Genomic DNA, 19,911 nt, shown 5'->3' on the forward strand with positions numbered 1-19,911 from the left:
CCCCACAGTCTTTACCAACTTAATATAGTTCCAAAGTCCCAATTCTCATGAGATTTAAGATTGTCTCTTAGCTGTGAGTTCTGTAAAATCAAACAAGTTATTGTAAGGAAAGTGTAAGAGAAAAGAGAAAGAGTACATAGGACTAGATCTCTATAGACAGACTGTTTACTCAGAGAAATAGCAAGGGGCAGCAGCCTTCCTGCAGGATGAAGGCTGAAGCATGGAGCTAGGCTGGGGTTCAAACTTGTAAGGAGGATCCTAAGAAATAGACTGTACTAGGTGAAGTTGATAAGAAAATTGTAGCTGTTTGTGTCCTTGTTCAGAGTAGTCTTCTTCAGCCAGGACTGTCAAGGGAGGATACTCACATGGTTTCTGGTCCTTCAAGGCCATCAGAACTTAAGTGGAATACATCAATCAGGGAAGGTGTGGAGCTTAATGAGGCTGAATACCTCTGTGACTTTTTTATTGCCTGCTAGTTTTAGGTATTGTTTTTAATTCTTTAGTTTCTCTAGTTTTCAGGGAAGGATATTAGCCCTTCAGTTATATACATTCAACATATAAAGGCATAGAGTAAACATTTTCAACTGGTATAAGGCATAGAAAGGAGAGACTGGAGCAATGCAAACTCAACAACCATTAAGCAAACATCAAACTTCTACAGTTCAAGTCCAATATAACCTGCGACTGACAATCTCTGGATTTTCCAATTCCATCCCTAGCCAACAGCATCCATGGTAGCCTTTGCACAGTCCTGGTATATGCAAACATCTTCAGGTCTTCATGCAAACCATGGTCCATTTTCCAATTGGTCTGCCAGCCTATCAGGGTCATCATGCTCTGCCTCATGCCACATATCAGCAGCTGCTCCTGGAACTGTGTACAATTCATGACCACTCCACATATTTTTTATGCTTCCAAAATTAACACCAGGTGTGTAGGACACAGCAATATTCCTTTTTTCCTTTCTTTTTTTTTTTTTCGCAGTAATATCTCACTCTGGCCCAGGCTGACCTGGAATTAACTATGTAGTCTCAGGGTGGCCTTGAACTGATGGAGATCCTCCTACCTCTGCCTCCTGAGTGTTGAGATTAAAGGTGTGTGCCACCACAACCAGCTACAGCCATATTCTTAATTCAGGGGTGAAATAAATCATAACCTTGAAAAGCAGGTTCCTTCTCCAGTCTACTCTTTCCAAAAGAGTTTGCATGTCTACCATAGTCTTTCATCAGGCATCCTCTTCATTGTTTTAATATAAAGCAGTTGGGCCATCTTCCTTAAGATTGCTAATGTGTTGACAATAGCAGCTCTAGTAACCTAAAACCAATCTCAGTGCCTGTTTTTAACTTGATGTTTTCCAACTTAAAATCTTAAATCTCCAGTCCAATATTTTTAGCCAAGCACATCAGTCCATTACAAATTTAACCTTGACCAAACTCTGGGCCTGGGCAGCAGAATGCAGCCAGCCCTTATGCCAGTAGCCCAATTCCAGTAAAGTTCTCTGCAGTCTTTCCTTACCCTTAGAAAGTTCATAAGCCAAGTCTCCAAGTTCACTTCTCTTAGCACTAAGTATGTTCAAATTGTCACAAGAAGAGTTTGTAATACTTGTCTTATCATGCCAGAGGCGTCTTCAGTTGCAAGCACTAAGTCCATGCCCATTCCTCCAAAACAAAAGTTCCAAAAGATGGCTGGAGAGATGGCTTGGCACTTAAGGCACTTGCCTGCAAAACCTAAGGACCTATGTTTGACTCTCCAGATTCCATGTAAGCCAGACACACAAAGGTGAAGCAAGTGCAAGGTAATGCATGCCCACTAGGTGGCACAATCGACTGGAGTTAGATTGCAGTGGTTGAGGCCCTGGTGCGACAATTCTCTATTGCCTGTCTCTCTCTCTCAGTAAAATCATAATTTAAAAAGTTCCAAAAGACCAAATTCCACATGGTCATATTCATCTCACCCCACTCCTGGTACCAACTTCTAACAGACAGATTCAGGTCACTCAGATGAACCTCCAAACCAGGTGCAGTTATGGAGGAAGGAATATTTATTTGAAGCTTACAGATCTAGGGGAAGTTCCATAATGGCAGAAAAGCTGGACCACTTTCCAGGTCCAAGCAGAGAGAGAAAAAGCCACAAGACAAAAAGGCCACACCACACAGCACACTTCAGGAACTCTAGGTGGAACTAGGCACTTTTCATATCTTTAAAATATTTTATTTATTTACTTGACAGAGAAAGAGGGAGACAGTGAGAGAATAGGTGTCCCAGGGCCACCAGCCACTGCAAACGAACTCTAGACACATGCGCCCCCTTTTGCATCTGGATCACATGGGTCCTGGGGAATTGAACCTGGGTCCTTTGGTCTTGCAGGCAAAAACCTTAACCTCCAGCCCTGCATATCTTTAGATTAGAATTTCAAATCCACCACCATACCTTAGGGCTGGACCCTAAGACCTACCCAGTGATACCTCCTCCAGCCAGGTTGCTGGAAATCCAAGAAGTTTTAATAAATTCCTGAATCTATTGGGGGACATTCATTTAAACTACCATAGCTCCATAATGAATTGCATTGCATTACATAAGACTGTTTCAAAGAAAAAAAAGAAAAGCATACTTTTTAGTAAAATTGATAAACCATTAATTAAAATAATAAATAGAATAGTCAAGGAAGGGATAGTGACACAGATTTTATAGATGTTGACAAATAATGATGGGACATTATAAGTAATTGAACAAATTTCCTGAAAAATAAAATGGAATCAAGGCCAACATGAAATCAAGAATTGATCATCTGAAAAGAGAAGGTTCTCTAACCAAAAGTGAGAGTAGCATTAATATATGGGTATGAACATTAAGAGAAGTGTTTACTGGGCAGTTTGATGAGTATAGTATATATGATATCCATGACCTCACAGTGCCTGACACTACCTACACAAGACCATCATAAGAGGAGGAAAAGATGATGACAGCAAAATAAAAGAGAGACTTATTGAGAGGGGGAGGAGATATAATGGAGAGGGGAGTTTCAAAGGGGAAAGTGGGGGGAGGGAGGGAATTACCATGGAATATTGTTTCCAATCATGGAAGTTGTCAATAAAAAATAAATTAATTTTTTTTAAAAAAGAATTGAACATAACCTCTCTTCCCCTCTGTCTCTCCCTCTCTCTTTCTCTAAAAAAAAAACAACCAAAAAACAAAAACCAAAAAACCCGAAACAACAAAATAAAAGGGCTGGAGAGATGAGTTAGCAGTTAAAGCATTTGCCTGTGAAGCCTAAGGACCCATGTTTGACTCTCCAGATCTTACATAAGGCACAAAGGTGAGGCAAGTACAAGGTTGCACATGCCCACTAGGTGGCACAAGTCCAGATCTTACATAAGGCACAAAGGTGAGGCAAGTGTAAGGTTGCACATACCCACTAGGTGGCACAAGTGTCTGGAGTTCGATTGCAGTGGCTGAGGCCCTAGTGTGCCCATTCTCTCTCTCCCCCTCTGTCTCTTCTTCCCCCTCTCTCTAAAAATTAAAAATAAAGAAAAACAAAGAATTGGTCATAGGGCTGGAGAGATAGCTTAGCAGTTAAGGCATTTGCCTGCAAAGCCAGAGTACCCATGTTTGATTCCCCAATACCCATGTAAAGCCAGATGCATGAAATGGCACATGCATCTGGAGTTTGTTTGTAGTGGATAGAGGCTATTGCATGCCAATTCTCTCTCTTTGCCTCTTTCTCTATCTCAAATAAATAACTAAATAAAATATTTTAAAACATTGGTCATAAATGTAAAGAGCCACAGAGCCATTAAGAAAGAAAAACTCAGCTGGGCGTGGTGGCGCACGCCTTTAATCACAGCACTCAGGAGGCAGAGGTAGGAGGATCACTGTGAGTTCGAGGCCACCCTGAGACTACAGAGTGAATTCCAGGTCAGCCTTCGCTAGAGTGAGACCCTACCTCAGAAAACAAAAAAAAAAAAAAAAAAAAAAAAAAAGGAAAGAAAAACTTCCAGCTGGGCGTGGTAGCGCACACCTTTAATCCCAGCACTCGGGAGGCAGAGGTAGGAGGATCACCATGAGTTCGAGGCCACTCTGAGACTACAGAGTTAATTCCAGGTCAGCCTGGACCAGAGTGAGACCCTACCTCAAACCCCCCCCCAAAAAGAAAAACTTCCCCATAAGGAAATCTCTAATCTCACATGTTTTCAAAACTAGTGAATTCTATCAATATTTCTGGAAATCTCAGTATTAATTTTCCATAAACTTTAAGAAAACAGAAGAGGTGGTGATACTTCCCAAGTAATTTTCTTATGGTTGTGGAGATTGAATTCAAGGCCTGTATATGCTAGGCAGGCACCCCACCACTGAGCTAAACTCTCTCTGTCTTCTTCACAAGTAATTTTATGAGTTTAGCACTGTTCTGATATCAAAACACTATGTAAACGAAAACAAGCCAACATTTCTCATCAATATAAACTCAATAATCGTTAACCAAATTTCAGTGAACAGAATGCAACAATATATAAAAATGATAGTATACTATGACCAAGTGGGTTTTATCTCAGGAATGCAGTTATTTCAATGAAAAATATCAGTACAATTTACTTTTCTAACAGGAAAAATAGGTACTATATAATCATTTCAGTAGATGAAGAAAAAAGCATTCAACAAATTTCAACCCTCATTTGCGAGAATAAAAACTCTCACTAAATTAGGAATAAATGGGAAATTTCTCTACCTAACAATGGAAATCTTTGAAAAAAGCCTTAAGGCTAACATCACACTTTACAACAAAGATGAAGTGTTTTCTTTCCCCCTTTTATTGGGAGCAATCAAAGAAAAAGATGTTCACTCATCCCTTCTATTTAGCATTGCATTTGGGGTTCTAAGACAAGGTCAAAACCAGTGCAATAAGGTAAGAAAAAGAGATAAAAAGGCATGTTATTGTACAGGGAGAAATAAAACTCTACTCACAGGTGACATGCTTGTGTACATGGAACATACTAAGTCACAGAAAGCTAATAAGTTTAGCATGGAAACATTATTCAGGATCAATGTAAAATCAATTATATTTCTATGTTCTGGCAGTGAACAGTTGGGAAATGCCATGTACAATAAAATACTCAAGAATAAACTTAACAAAATTTGTGTGAGATTTATTAGAGTTTTAAAGTTGAAATTTAAGAAGATCTAAGTAAATTGAAAGATGCAGTAAGTTCACAGGTTGAAAGATGAAATATGTTATGATGTTGTTCATCACAAACAGACCCACATAACTTCTGTGGGTTACACTGTAGTATTTTTACATTAGTAACATATACTTTGTATATAAATTAACTTAATTTGGGTTGGGGAGGTGGCATAGCAGCTAAAGGCCCTTGCTTGCAAAGTTTTCTGGCATGGGTTTAAGACCCATGCACCACATAGAGCCAGAAGCAAAAATCTGGCATGAGCATCTGGTATTTGCAGCAGTAAGAGACCGCGGTATGCTCACACACACACATATGTACACATGTGCAAATAAAGCATTAAAAAATAAAAGACTTAATTCTTTTAGTGTCTTTACTTATTTCCTAAAATACATACATAATTTATTTTCCAACTATAAATGATATAGAATTTATCTAAACTATCCATCAAAACTAGTCTGGTTAGGTAGAGTATTTTTTGTTGATAAACCTGCTGATGATGAGCATTATATTTATTCAAAGTTATTTCAGATTTTGCATTAGATATGCTCAACCTATATGTAAAACTACTTTAAATTATCCTGGACCATGGGATCTAAACAGTGTTACTATATTACAGATAATTCTTCCACATAATAATGTAGGTGATTGTGCTAATTAGCTACATACTAACTGTTCTTTTTATGGGCTAATGTCATGCTTGGGCTTTCCTGTGATAGAGCTTCCTGGGCCAATCATCCACACAGGTTCCATTCCTTTCAAACTTTCCTAGTTGGGCTCACAATTCTGCCTAGCTGTGATTGATTCCTTACTCCATGCTTGCTTGACTGGCCAACCTGGCTTCCACCTGGACTGAAACCAACTCCTTCATCACTGGCTTTATGACATTTGGTAATTTTTTTAATCTCATAAGGGACATATTTAAAGTCCTATCCCCCAAATACTTCTAGAATCTGTGGTGGGCTTGCCTTCTTAACCCTCTCCCTGAATAGTAATCTAGTAATTTTTCTCTGGATAGACTTGTTTCTCATTTCTGGGATACATGGCACTTCTGACAAAGGCTATAAACTTGCTAGTAGGGTTGAATTATGTTCCCAAAGAGACTAGATTGTATTTCCAATCATACCATCTTAAAAAGAGGTTTCTCAGCCAGGTGTGGTGGTGTACGCCTTTACCCAGCACTCGGGAGGCAGAGGTAGGAGGATCACTGTGAGTTCGAGGCCACCCTGAGACTACATAGAGAATGCCAGGTCAGGCTGAGCTAAAGTGAGACCCTACCTCATAAACCCCCCCACCCAAAAAAAAGAAAGAAAGAAAAAGAGGTTTCTCAGTGTGACTATTGACACATTACTTAAATACCAGTTTATTTAGCTGTTCATTCAATGAAGAAACACCAGCTAGGTGAGTGCTTAATATTATGCTAAGCACAGACAGGTAATACAGACAAACAACACACATATGACCAAAGAATGGTAAAGGGCAAAAATTTCTGACCAGAAAATTTGGAATCTAAAATGCTCCAATGTCCAAAAAATTTTAGTGCTGATCTGTTACCAACAAGTGAATACTTTCATACCTCTGTTTTCATGCATAAAGTAACTAAAATATTGTGAAAATTGTATTCAGACTGTGTACAAGGTATATATGAAAAAATGACTTGATACTTGAATTTGGTTTACAACTCTCTCATTAATATGTTTGAATATGATATAACACACACAGGCACACACACACACACACACACACACACACACACACGAGTGGTTTGAATTAGATGTCCTCCATAAATTCATGTGTTTTGAATGCTTTGAATGCTTGGTTCCTGGCTGGTGGTAATTTGGGAGATGGAGCCTTGCTGGAAGAGGTATGTTGTTGGGGAAAAGCTTTTGGGTGTTATAGCCAGCTCCCCCTTGCCAGAGCTTGGCTCACTCTCACTTTCGTATTGGTGTTTCTACCTGCTTTGTCAAGGATGTGATGTCTAGCCTCTGCTCATGCCATGCTTTCCCCTGCCATCTTGAAGCTTCCCTTTGAGACTGTAAGTCAAAATTAACACCTTTCCTGCTGGGCATGATGGCGCATGCCTTTAACCCTAGAACTCAGGAGGCAGAGGTAGGAGGATTACCGTGAGTTCAAGGCCAACCTGAGACTACTGAGTAAATTTCATGTCAGCCTGGGCTAGAGCAAGATCTTACCTTAGAAAACCAAAACAACAACAAAAACCTTTCCTCCAACCAGCTGCTTTTGGTACTAGTGCAGTAGGGTCATTGCTGCTAGAAATCTGACTGTGTGGCTTTTTGCCCTTTGGAACTTTTTTTGTGGGAGGAATGTGGAAGGATGTGAAAACTTGGTCTGAGAGATGCCTTGTAGTGCTGAAGGCCAAGTTTGATGGACCATTCTGGCCATAGAGTTGAAAGACCTAAGTTCAGAAAGAACTGAGACTAAGAGCTACAGTGGCACAATTGGTTAGTGTGTGATACTTACACAGAAAACTGAGGCTTGGCTTACAAAACAAAGAAGCGTTTTCTGGAGTGGGCAGTTTGTGTGAGAGGCTTGCTGTGTTCTTCCTGTATTATGACAATTTGAGCAGGGTTGAATTTCGATGAAATGAACTGGTGTGAGCAGACGGATATGACACAGAAAAGAATTGAAAACATTAGGCCAAAACTGCTGCCAGTTATGCTGCAATTGTTTGAGAAATTACCACTATTGAGGTTGGGCCAGCTGCTCTGCATTGGGTCAGCAGAAAGAATGCTGACTCTTTTGAAAGTGGGGGTGCTGAATTCTGGAGTGTCCTGCTCTTCAAAGTTGGCTTTATTCCCCTTGGAGTAACAAATTTGGTAGCCCATCTGGTACTATGGGAGAATAACAAATGCATTTGCAACACAGCTTACTTTTTAGAAATGGCTACTGGGCAGGGTTGTTGGGAGTTCCTTCATGGATACCTGATGGAGCCATAAAAATCAATCATGGGTTGCAGTGGAGATCTTAGGATTTTATTGAGATGTCAGGACTATGGGACTTTTTTGCTACTGATTGCCACATGCTGTCACAAGGAGGTGATGTCCAGCCTCTGTTCATTCCATGTTTTCTTCTGCTATCATGAAGCTTCCCTTTGAGATTATATGATAAAATTAAAAAAAAAGCTGAGTGTGGTGGCACATGCCTTTAATCCCAGTAATTGGGAGGCAGAGGTCGGAGGATTGCCATGAGTTCAAGGCCACCTTGAGACTAATTGCAGGTCAGCCTGGGCTAGAGTGAAACCCTACCTTGAAAAACAAACAAACAAAAGTATAAAACAACTTTCCTCCCTTCATTTCCTTTTGGTTAGATGCTTTGTCTCAGCAACAAGAAGGCAGCTAAAACAATATACATGTAATTATTCCAATATTTTGTTTAAAAACCTAAATTCTGCAATTAGTTCTGTTTATAATCATTGTAACTAAATATTACACAATATACTTGAATCTGTTAACAACTATGGCTTTCCAAGTTCATCCCTTTTGCAATCTTCTACTTTCTACCAAATAAGCTTTATAAAACCAAAGTTCATTTTTTTTTCATTGAAAAAGTTATAGGCTCACAAATGCAGCATTCAAGGCTCTTCATAATCTAGTCCTAAAGTCCATTAAAGTCCTAACTATTCCTAGTCTTTTATATTACTGTGTTCCATACATACACTTCTGATTAGTGTTTTCCAACTTCTTCTTTTTTCTTTCTTTCTTTTCCAACTTCTGTTCCTGTGTAGACCTTTCCCCCTTCTTCACCTAGGAAACCCCCAAACAATTTTTTTGTGTGTTTGTGAGTGTGTATGCATGTTTGTATGTGTGTGGGAAAATGTGGGAGGGGCAGAGGTTGACTTTGGATGTTTCCATTCTAAGACTCTCTACCTTGAACACAGAGCTTACCAGTTCAGCTAGTCTAATAATCCAGTTTGCCCTAGGGATATGTTTTGCCTGTCAAGTGCTGGGATAACAGGCATACACTACTACACCTGTCATTTACATAGATGCTGGGGATCTGAACATAGGTCCTCATATTTGCATTTCAAGCACTTTGCCAACTTAGCCATTTCTCCAGTCCTCCAATCAATCCTGAAGATTTGGTTCAAGTTTGGACAAGTTCTCACTATGTAGCCCATGTTGACCTGTAACTGGCTATGTAGGTATATCAGGCTGGCCTTGATCTTATGATCCTGCTTTAGCTTCCTGAGTGCTGAGATTATAACTGTGCACCACCACACTCAGCTTCAGTTCAAAGTTCTATGGAAGCAGTTCTCCTTTGTTCCTCACTCAAACATACTCTCTTAGATACAAATACATTGCTTTATTCCCTTTATTAGAGGGTGACAGTTTTGAGGGCACTGAATTTATCTTGTTTATCTTTGTATTATGACTCCAGATTTTCAAAAGGCCCATCAAGTAGTAGGGGTCCAATGAATAGTTGTTAAATGAATGAAGGAATAAAGGAAGAGTACAAAGGGGCTTGGTAGATTTAGGTTAAGGGGCTTTGAAAGGCACAGGGCTTGAAGGTAAACCTAGGAAGACAGCAAAGATTCAGATAAAGGGTATTTGGAGGAGGAGGATTATTATCTGAGGACACAAAGAACAAAAGCCCAAGAATGATAGAAAGATAGTGAGGAGGTCAGCCAGACCATAGCTTACTGCTGCAGTATCTTGACCTTGTGACCATGCTTACTAGATTTTTTCAAGTACTCTTTCAGTTCTTGTAGGGTAGGGTATTTGCATACTCCTTTGTATTTACTTCATATGTGACTGGCCTCAAACTCACAATCATCCTGCCTCAGCTTCCATAGTGGTGAGACTACAGGTGTGTCTTACCACACCTGGCTTGTCTATGGCGCATATTCTGCTCTTCATGCATCGTCATAGCTCCATGCACAATTCTTTCTCCCTAGCTACAAAATAAGCTAATTTGGTAACTTGTTTACTGTTCTTTGCATTTTATAAGGTACCTAGCACAGCATAATTCCTAGCACATAATAGGTGTACAGAAATTTTTTTGACCTATCATTTGTTGATTTGATTGCAAGGAACCACAAGGACATTTGAGTGCAACTCTATTGTGACGTAAGACTTACATATGCCTTTATACTGTGTAGTCTATTTTGGGCCATTTTCATTAAAATGTTATCTTATTGTACCTGGAAAACTGTCATTTCAATTTTCTTCTTTGTTCCTTCTTAGATGACTCACATTTCTTATACCAGAAGAATATGACAGAAGGGATTCACAAAGGGTTTGAACAAACTTATGAATGACAGAGTCATATGTCTGAGTATAAGATGTGAGGAGCATGCAAAGGAGAAGAAAGAACTTGTATTTTCAAAGTGTCTATTAAGTGCCACAAACTGTCTCAGGCACTTGATACACATTGCATATAATTTACTCTTACATCAGAATCCCATATCAAAGACAGCATTTCAATCTATAAGTCTGCATCTGATCATACACATAGCTTCTTCAGGTATCAGAGGCAATATTTGTGTTTATTAAAATTTCATCACTCTTTTAATACAGATGAATCATTAGATTTGTTTTTTCTTCCTAGGAACAGAGCACTCACTCTCAATTCAGACGTCTATAGCTTAAGACTGCTTTCTGACATAACTTGATCAGTTTTTAGAGTCCCAGTGCTTTAAATTACAATACAATCCGAGATATTCCCACAGCAATAACAGCAATTACATTTGTTCACAGCACTTTCCTTTATATTTCATTAAGCTTCCAAATACTGAATAAAGGTAAGTCAAGTCAAGAAAAGAGACTTCCATTAACCCTGACACCAGCAAATTGTCTTAAATTACAGTGTGCCTTCTATTTGTATTCTAGACATATTGAGTAGTTTTTCTGAGTTACATATTATACCTCACCTATGGTTAGAAGAAAATTGGAAGCAAATTAGTTTAAGTTGTGTCTATTTTTTTAAAAAAATAATAGTAACTTTACAAAGCATAATGCTCCCAAGCATATAGCCATGCATCTGGCAGAAATCCTATTACAAGGAAAGCACATCCCTCATCTTTGAGAAGTAGCTTGAGAAGGTGGGGCTGCATGTACTGGTTTGTTATTTTAAGTCACACTGTCTAAGGTTTGTAGCTATATCCTGATTTAAGATGCTTCCTACAAGGATGGAGGTGAGTGGGAATAAGAGGTACACCACATCTTTGAATTACTGATTATCAGTATATTTACAGATACCTGACAGCTTTCCTTACTTGTTTTGGGAAAACTAGAACAGACATCTTTGCTTTGTAAAGCCCATCTCATATGACAACAAAAATTGGTAAGGGTTCAAATGACATATTTCACATCTTAGATGGTCCTATCCAAATGTCCATATGCCACTAATTGCTGGAAAAATACCAGACCTGACTTAGTGATTATGTTTCTTGAGTTTTATATTAGTTAAAGACAATTTAGAGAACAGGACTGCTACCAAAGAACATGTGACACATATCACCTATGGCACTTCTAAAAACAGATGGAAACTTAGCTTACACGTTGAAAAACAAGTCCCTTCCATGTTGAGGCTAGGGAGTGAAAATATGCACATATTCCAAAGAGTTCTTTGTGTGAACAGGTGACCCCTTCCCACAGTCTCTGTAATTAATTGAGAAATTAAAGTTGGTTGGCCTTTGAGAGCTTTTGTAAAAAAAAAAAAAAAAAGCAGAAGGTCTTGGCTATTTTGGAACAAGAGTCCACTATTCTGCCAAGACAGTGTGTTATTGTTATTGAAGTGTCTCTCAACAAAACGGTATTGAGTGGTGAGGACGTGATTTTGATTAGGTGGAATGACTCAGCTCTTCCCCTTAAAGAAGAGAGGACTTGTCAGAGCCTTACTTACCTCATGATCTGGGATCTCAGAGGATAGTGTTTTCCCTAGGATGACCCCGGTCAAGTATGTCCAGCAACGAGCCGTGTTGGCAAGGTTATAGCCTCCTGTCTCCATCAAGAATTGTGAAGTTAGGAAAGAATAGTCACAGAACAGGAGAGGAAAGGGGGCAAGGAAGGAGAGAAAAATGTTTTAATCAAAGGGCTAAAAAGATAACTCCAACTTGCAGAATCCTTTAAACATCTCTTAATATTTGCAGAGCACCTAGTGGACAGACTAGGGGACCAACCAGATCATATGCACTGTGTGGAATTTGGGATTTCAAGGGCAACACAGATTAAATAGGCTCTCATCTTCCAGCAAACACACACCTGAGGAAACCAAACAATTCAAGAGATATCACACCAACACTGAGAACCCTGGAACCCAGATGTTTGGAGGTTACCTACACAATGTGAAGGTTTCTTAGATGAATGTTGCAACAATTCTATAAAGTGACTATTGGATACAATTTGTATTTTAAAGCTATTGTCAGATCTAGCCCTAAAGGCATCCAGGAAAGAGAAAAGGAAAGTGCTGACAGAGATAGACTTCCTTCTTTTAATATCAGCATTCCTTTTCACCATGAAACACAGGCCTGGTGGAAGAGATCAAAGAGTGAGATGAGGAAGGGACCGTTGACTGACACTCTGACCCATCTTGTCAGGTCCTGTCACAGTCACCCAGCAGCCACATTACTCTGGCTAATAATCAGCATATTTTTGTGCTGAATGGATGTGCTTTGCCATGCAAACTTCACCACACTGGCCTTTAGCTAAATTCCAAGAGTATAAGGGGAAAAATGGAATGATTTCCTAACCCCAAGGCAGCCTAGAGGAAATACAAATCTGGCCTCTCTTTTAGGTAAGGTGACAATAAACATTATTGTCCAAAATGGCATACTTTTGAGAGCAAAAGAAGACCCTATTCATTATTACACTGAGATAATATATATAAACTCAGACACATGGTGATCCTGTCCTTCCTACTATTTGAAAGGTCAGGGATGCTAGGGTTTCTAAAGTATGTATTTCAGGTCTCAGTGGGGTCCACTGAAGCCTATGGGTGTGGCCATCTCTACTAACTGTGTATGTGTTAATAAAAACTGAAAAAATAGTTATATAGTAAGGTATTACTTTAAATACTCCATCATGGAAAATAAATCTATAAGATAGACTTATTTAGCATAGCTAATTAATTTCAAAAAGAGTCGCTATAGATTTTGCTTAAGGAATAAGCTATCCGAGTACACATATAATATGATTTGATATATAAAAATTTCACTTATGCAGGGCATTCTTTGGAATATACATATTATATAAGAAGTTGCAGTTACATGTTCAAAGGGCAATGCTTTGGGCTAAGACAGCAAACAAGCTTTAGAGAATGCTAATAGCCTTCAGACAAAAGTTAAATTCTTACAGATGTCTTATAGAAAGGCCTTTTCCCACTAGCTGGACCTGTATCATAATCATCATCCTCAGTGCCAGTAAGGAAAGCAACATCATGCAGTTCTTATCAATTTTTTATTTTTCTGGAAATAAAGTTAGTAATTTTTGTCCGCTTTTCATATGAAGTCTCTTGTAACCACTTTTAACTTTGATCCCTCTGAGGCTTGATGGTATTCAAGGACTAGGTTTGTGTTTTTGCATTGAATGCTTACTTGTTAACATAATGCCTTCCCAGGATTTATTCTCATTGGGATTTTACAAGTAGATAAAACAACAGACTATTAGCTTGCCCATTATAAGGGCATTTTTTATTCCTTTTTAAAACAGCATCTCATGTAGCCCAGGATAGCCTTGAACTAGTGATCCTCCTGAGATTGACATCCCAAGTACTGGGATTACAGGCATGTGCCACCACGTTCATTAGCTCATATATGTATTTTAATCTTAATCTGCTTGGCCATATTTTAACACACCAATGTATTCACACAGTGAAATAAAATTTGGGCCAAGTAGGGAGATGTAAGGTCCTAAGCAAGGTATTTACAAAGGTGGCCGAGGTTATGCAAGGTTCTTTTCTCAAATCATAAACGCTTGTATTGAATAGACCCAGCTTTTTGTTGGTTAAGTAACATAAATATCAGTATATGGGAGGCAAGAATGTACAAGATACTCTTCAGATCTCTGAATTTTGCTTTATTCTAAGAAAGTCATGCTTTTAGGGAAAAGAGCAACTCTTGAATTTAGCTTAGATATTTAATTCGTGTAACCTGTAACATACTTACTATTCATATGTAAGTAGAGTTAGCAACTCTGTGTTATGCTTCTAAAACATTATTATGAGTACAGTAAAACTACACTGAGAGAAAATCGCTCAAAGTCTATTGGAAGATGGATGTGGTGGCACATATCTTTAATCCTACCTAGTACTTCGCTACAGAGTAAGGTCAGCCTGGGCTAGAATGAGACCCTGCTTCAAAAAAAAAAAAAAAAAAAAACCAAAACACCCAAACAGCAACAAACAAACAGTCTATTGGAGCTGACACTCTTATTATGACCAAGGATAACTTATTTTTTTCCCCTACTACTGAGAGTTGAACCCAGGGTCTTGTGCTTGGTAGGCAAGTACTCTACCACTGAGCTACCATTGAGATTGAGATTGAGGTAACCTTTAACCTTTACTTAAGGAACTGAAACAGACTTCAGAGTGCCAAAGTAGCAAAGCACATGCCAAACTGAGGAGGAATATGCCAGAGTACTTCCTTTTATGGAACTGGATAGTAGTCTACTTCATTGATTCAGTAGCCAGGGCCATAGGCAGATTGGTACTATTCAATCCAAGAAAACAAAATTATCTTTCATACCAACAAAATGTGGAAGAAGCTCAAAAAATTCTTCTGGTGACTTTTCTTTATACTCACCGCCTCCTAAAATGAGTGTTGCCAATTGCCACTGAAGGATATACTTAAGACACTTGCCAATCCCCACTGGTGTCATGTTAAAGGAGCACATGGGATCCCCAGCCATTGTATCTGCTCCCAGCTGCAAGACCACTGCTTTGGGGTTAAAGGCTTGATATACCTCCTGTAGTACACTGCAGGAAAGAGAGAACACATATATTACCAGAAAATGGATCAGTTTGGATTAGGTGTTCATGGTAGTACTAGGTATATTGGAAGTATAGTCAAATCAGCAAATAATTAAGGAATAAGAAATAAACCTGTTAATCACATCAAGCTGTCCACATAAAAGCTGAATCAGGTTGTATATGAATTATGTTTAATAAACCTGACTTAACAGCAATTGCCCCTTCCTCCCCTATCATCAGTGAACTCAGATTTCCTTGGAATAGTCATATCAATTTAACTTCAATAGCCATGGGGCGGCATAGCATACACATTTATTCCATTTTAAAATCTGGAGAAATAAAATATATTCTGAATAGTTACAAAGGTTTCCTTCTGATAATTCAATATAGCAATAACACTTGAAGTTTATCACCTAATTATCAGTGGGGGCTGGGGGCAAAGATGTACAAGCTTGGAAAGCCTAGATGGTATCAGCTTACGTTTTATTATGCAAAAGGGCTTGAGGGTTATAAAATACAGTCCTCCCCAATGCATATGTAACCATGGTATTATAAGGAGGAGAACTGTAACAACTGATCTAAAATTACAAGTCTGAAAGTACCCTTAAAGAACAAGTTGCAGTGAGTAATAGTATAATTTTGAGTAGAATCAATCAATGCTATCAAATCAACCCAACTGTTGTTTGCAGCAGTGCATGAAGTCTTATTGATGAAAAGGGAGATGTTGATGTGACAGGTGACCTTAGTCAGGCTTCCAGTATTATCATTAATTGAACACTGACGATGTCCAGAATGCATTCCTAAGAATTATAAGGTCCTTACTCTCAAGGGGCTTACAATCTACTTTCTAGACAAAACATATCCCAGTCCTCAAGGGTCTCTTACAGAGACATATAAACAAGTGCAAATTAACAGACTTCAGAGTTGAGAAAATACAGAGTCAAAAAGTGATCAAAAAATGTTGAGGTTAATGACCCTCTCATAATCAACATGTCAAATTATACCAGTACAGAAAAACAGAAAAATCCCAGATCCTTCTATGAGGGCAGAAGGAATTCAGAGACACAATACTGCCCTCCCCAATTCATATGTAACCAGGGTATAGAAACGACAGCCACAGAGACATTCTTTGACTTATAGGGCTGTTTTGTTTTTATTTCTCATCTACACAGACAAATACCCAGTGATTGTAGAGATTATAAGAATATTACAAAATTTATGACGTGTGATCCTTAATACAAGGATTCTTGAGCCTGTTCTCTCTTTCATGTGCTTATCTCCGGTGTGTAGAGGCAAGATAAGCTACCTGAACAGTTTAGGGGACATTTATTGAGCATCTACATGAACAGAGCAACCTATTAACTGCTGCTGGGAGACAGAGGAAGGTGTGATGCCTGTTCTGAAAAGGCTGCTAGCAAAGGAGAAGAGAGAAGGACACAAGATTACTGTTCTTTCCAGTAATTCTTTCTCTCAGTAGCACACAATTACTAAGCTCCCACTGTGTGCCCAACATGGAATTGTACCAGATGCTCCAAGGAACCAAAAGGAATCCAGCACAGCCCATATCATCATGTAGTCCAGAATCCATGGGAAGACACAGTCTGGCAGTAAATAATTAAAATGCAATGATGAGTGAAGTGTCAGAGGTGGCACAGAGAAGAGACTAGTGAACTTTTCTTGAGGATGTTAGAAGAGGCTCTGCAGAGGTAATTCTTAGGTCCTAAAGGATGACAACTGCTACCATGAGCCAACTCTCAAGATGTCTGAATGAAACAGTGATAATTCCTGATGAGGATATAGAGAAACTAGATCACACATATCTTGCTAGTAGGAATGTAAAATGGTATAGCCACTTTAAAAAATAATTCAGCAGTTCTTGTCAAAGCTAAAAATAGACTTGCCATATGAGCTAGCAATTGCACTCTTGGGCAATTTATTCTAGAAAGTTAGGGCTCATTTTCATGTAGAAACTTGTACATGAATGTGCATAGCAACTTTACTTGTAATAGCCCCAACTGGAAAAATCCAAATGCACTTCAACAGGTAAATGGTTACACAAAACTAGCATCCAGGAAGAAACAAATGACTGATATCAAATCTCAAAAGCATAACAGAGGAATAAATTAGTGGTTACCAGGAGGGGCTAGGAATGGGTGTGGCTATACAGGGGTAGCATCACAGCACCTTGTAACTGTACAGTTCTGTGTCTTCATTGTAGTTGTGGTCATACAAAACTACAAGTATAATAAAATTGCACACACACATATGCATCAGTGTATGAATAACTAATGAAATCAGAATGGGCTCAACAGAACGCACCAAAATCAATTTCCTGGTTTTGAAACTATACTAAAATTGTGCAAGATGTCACACTAAGTACAGCTGGAGGAAGAGTGTATTGGTCTTCCCTGCCCATTTCTTTGTAACATCCTGTAACATCTTGTGTAAAAAACACAGGAGGAAGCCTTTAAATCCCAGTGATCAAGAGGTTAAGGAAGGAGGACTGCTATGAGTTCAAGGCCAGCCTGAGCTAGAGTGAGTTTCAGGTTGGCATGAGCTAGACTGAGACCCTGCCTCAAACAAAACCAAACAAATGAAAAGAATAGGAGAAGAGCTAGAGGCATAGTTTCTATTTGCTTAGTTTGTATAAGACTGTGGATTTGATCCCTATACATGTAAAAAAAGAGATGAGAAATTTGTAGACATTTTGTATGAAGATAGGGGAGTTAGATGCAAGGATGGTTGTGGAGGTTATTGGTAGGGGTGAGATTCAAAGAAGAAAGTGTGTATGTAAGAACATGTAAGCTAGAATCAGGGAGAGGGGGCTGGATGAAGCAAAGAAGTAAATAGAAGATTTTGGACTTACCTAAAGTATTATTAAAGTGTATTATATTTAATGTCTCAAGTGTGTGTGTGTGTGTGTGTGTGCACATGCACACATGCATGCACACAGGTGTAATGTGTGCCATATGTGCTGGGGGTACAAGCAGATTTCCATCTTAAGGAAAATGAACTCTAGCATAGAGTATGCTGGAGGCTGATCAGGGCTTATTGTAGTCAGTTCCTCACTGTTGGGACAAACATCCAAGCAGACAGTTTATTTCAGACTTAAAAATTCCAGAGGAACACCACCAATGGCTGAAGAAGCTGGCTCCCTTCCATAAATCCAAGCATAGAAACACCAGCAAACAGCCAGAAAACACCATCGACATGAACAGCCAGAGCCCATACTGCTTTGGACACACCTAGTAGGGCTGGACTCATATCCGCCCCCAGTGACACCTCTTTCCCAGTCAGACCCTGCCCACTGAAGATTGAAGTTGCAAGTCTGAGTCTATGGGGCCATACATTCAAACCATCACAGAGTTTTTGTAAACATTACAGGCTACCAATGCAAGGAAAACCTGGATTTGGGAGGTAATTCTATGATAGAATTCAGAGTAATATGGAGTGATATACAAGAAAACAAGATACTTAGAATGTTCATGAGCATTTGGTAATTAGGAGAGAGGAAGGAAAGGAAGTCAGGTGTTTGTGGAATAGGTGTCTTATCATTAAATCCAGATATAGAAAAGGAGTCCTCATGTAGTTCTGATAAAGTGGGCTGTGGATGGGTAAAAAGAGGAAGGATAGGATAAACAGAACCTTTGAAAAGGGTAGGGCATTTCATGCACTGCATAAACCTCAGCTTATAGAAGGCTCAACTGTGGACATGGAAAATTCAAGGCTTGTATTTTCATTTGACTTGACAATCAAATGGGAGCCCCTGGAGAAGTACGATGTTGAAAATAAGAGCTGCTTGTTGCTGTTGCATGTAAAGCTAAAATCACAGTCTGGAGGCAGAGGGGATGGGCAAAAGGATATTGAAGCCCTCTAGGTATGAGTACAATTGAAAGTAAGGCCAGGTAAGTTTAGGAAAAAAATTGAAAGGACTGGGTAATTCGGTGGGTGGAGATCAAAGGGGAAAACACACTATTGGGGGCATGGGGGGAGAAATTATCACTTCTAAATTCACTGCTCTTTTTATTTCTGTTTGGTTGTTATTTTGGTGGGCTTTATTCATTTTTGGTTTTAACGTTTTAAATTTTTTGTTTATTTCTTATTTATTTATTTGAAAGTGACAGAGAGAGAAAGAGGGAGGGAGGGATGGAGAGAAGGGGGGGGGGAGAATGGGCGCGCCAGGGCCCTCAGGCACTGCAAATGAACTCCAGACGCGTGCACCCCCTTGTGCATCTGGCTAACGTGGGTCCTGAGGAATTGAGCCTCAAACTAGGGACCTTAGGCATCACAGGCAAGTGCTTAACCGCTAAGCCATCTCTGCAGCCCTGTTTTTGATTTTTTTTTTAAAGTCTTTATTTGCAAGCAGTGGCGGGGGAGATGGGTGTGCTAAAGCCTCTAGCCACTGCAAATGCACTCTCCATGCATGTGCCACTTTACGCATCTCACTGTTTATGGGTCCTGGGGAATCAAACTTGGGTTGTTAAACTTTGTAGGTAGGCATCTTAACCGTTGGGCCATCTCTCCGGCCCCTATTTTTGATGTTTTTTAAAGATATGGTCTCACCATGTAGTCAAGGATGGACTAGAATTGATGGTGACCTCTTGCTTTATCCTCCTGAGTGTTGGGATGGTAGGCCTGCACAACCAGGTCTAGGTTCATCTTGGCTCTTTCACAACATCACTTGCTTATATTATTCAAACATTATCAGAGTTCTTATCTATAGGCCTACAAACTATTGTTATATCTCCTTTGAGGATTTTAGTTTCTGGTTCACAACTTTTCTTTTTATTTTTTAACTTTTCTTTTTCTC

The 19,911-nt window shown here is 39.2% G+C and overlaps 1 protein-coding gene across 2 annotated transcripts in view; it reads right to left on the minus strand.

Annotated features, from left to right (window-relative positions):
* Nucleotides 1–19,911, minus strand: part of LOC101597314 (histone deacetylase 8) — a 318,694-nt gene that overhangs the window by 200,152 nt on the left and 98,631 nt on the right. For both annotated transcript variants that reach the window (XM_045140944.1, XM_045140945.1), the window contains exons 8-9: nucleotides 14,935–15,107; nucleotides 12,039–12,133 (exon numbers count right to left, since the gene is read on the minus strand). In XM_045140944.1, the coding sequence (XP_044996879.1) occupies nucleotides 12,039–12,133; nucleotides 14,935–15,107 (268 nt within the window). The remainder of the gene's footprint in view (nucleotides 1–12,038; nucleotides 12,134–14,934; nucleotides 15,108–19,911) is intronic.

This window comes from Jaculus jaculus, chromosome X (genome assembly GCF_020740685.1).
Source record: "Jaculus jaculus isolate mJacJac1 chromosome X, mJacJac1.mat.Y.cur, whole genome shotgun sequence".
In the NCBI taxonomy this organism is placed as follows: domain Eukaryota; kingdom Metazoa; phylum Chordata; class Mammalia; order Rodentia; family Dipodidae; genus Jaculus; species Jaculus jaculus.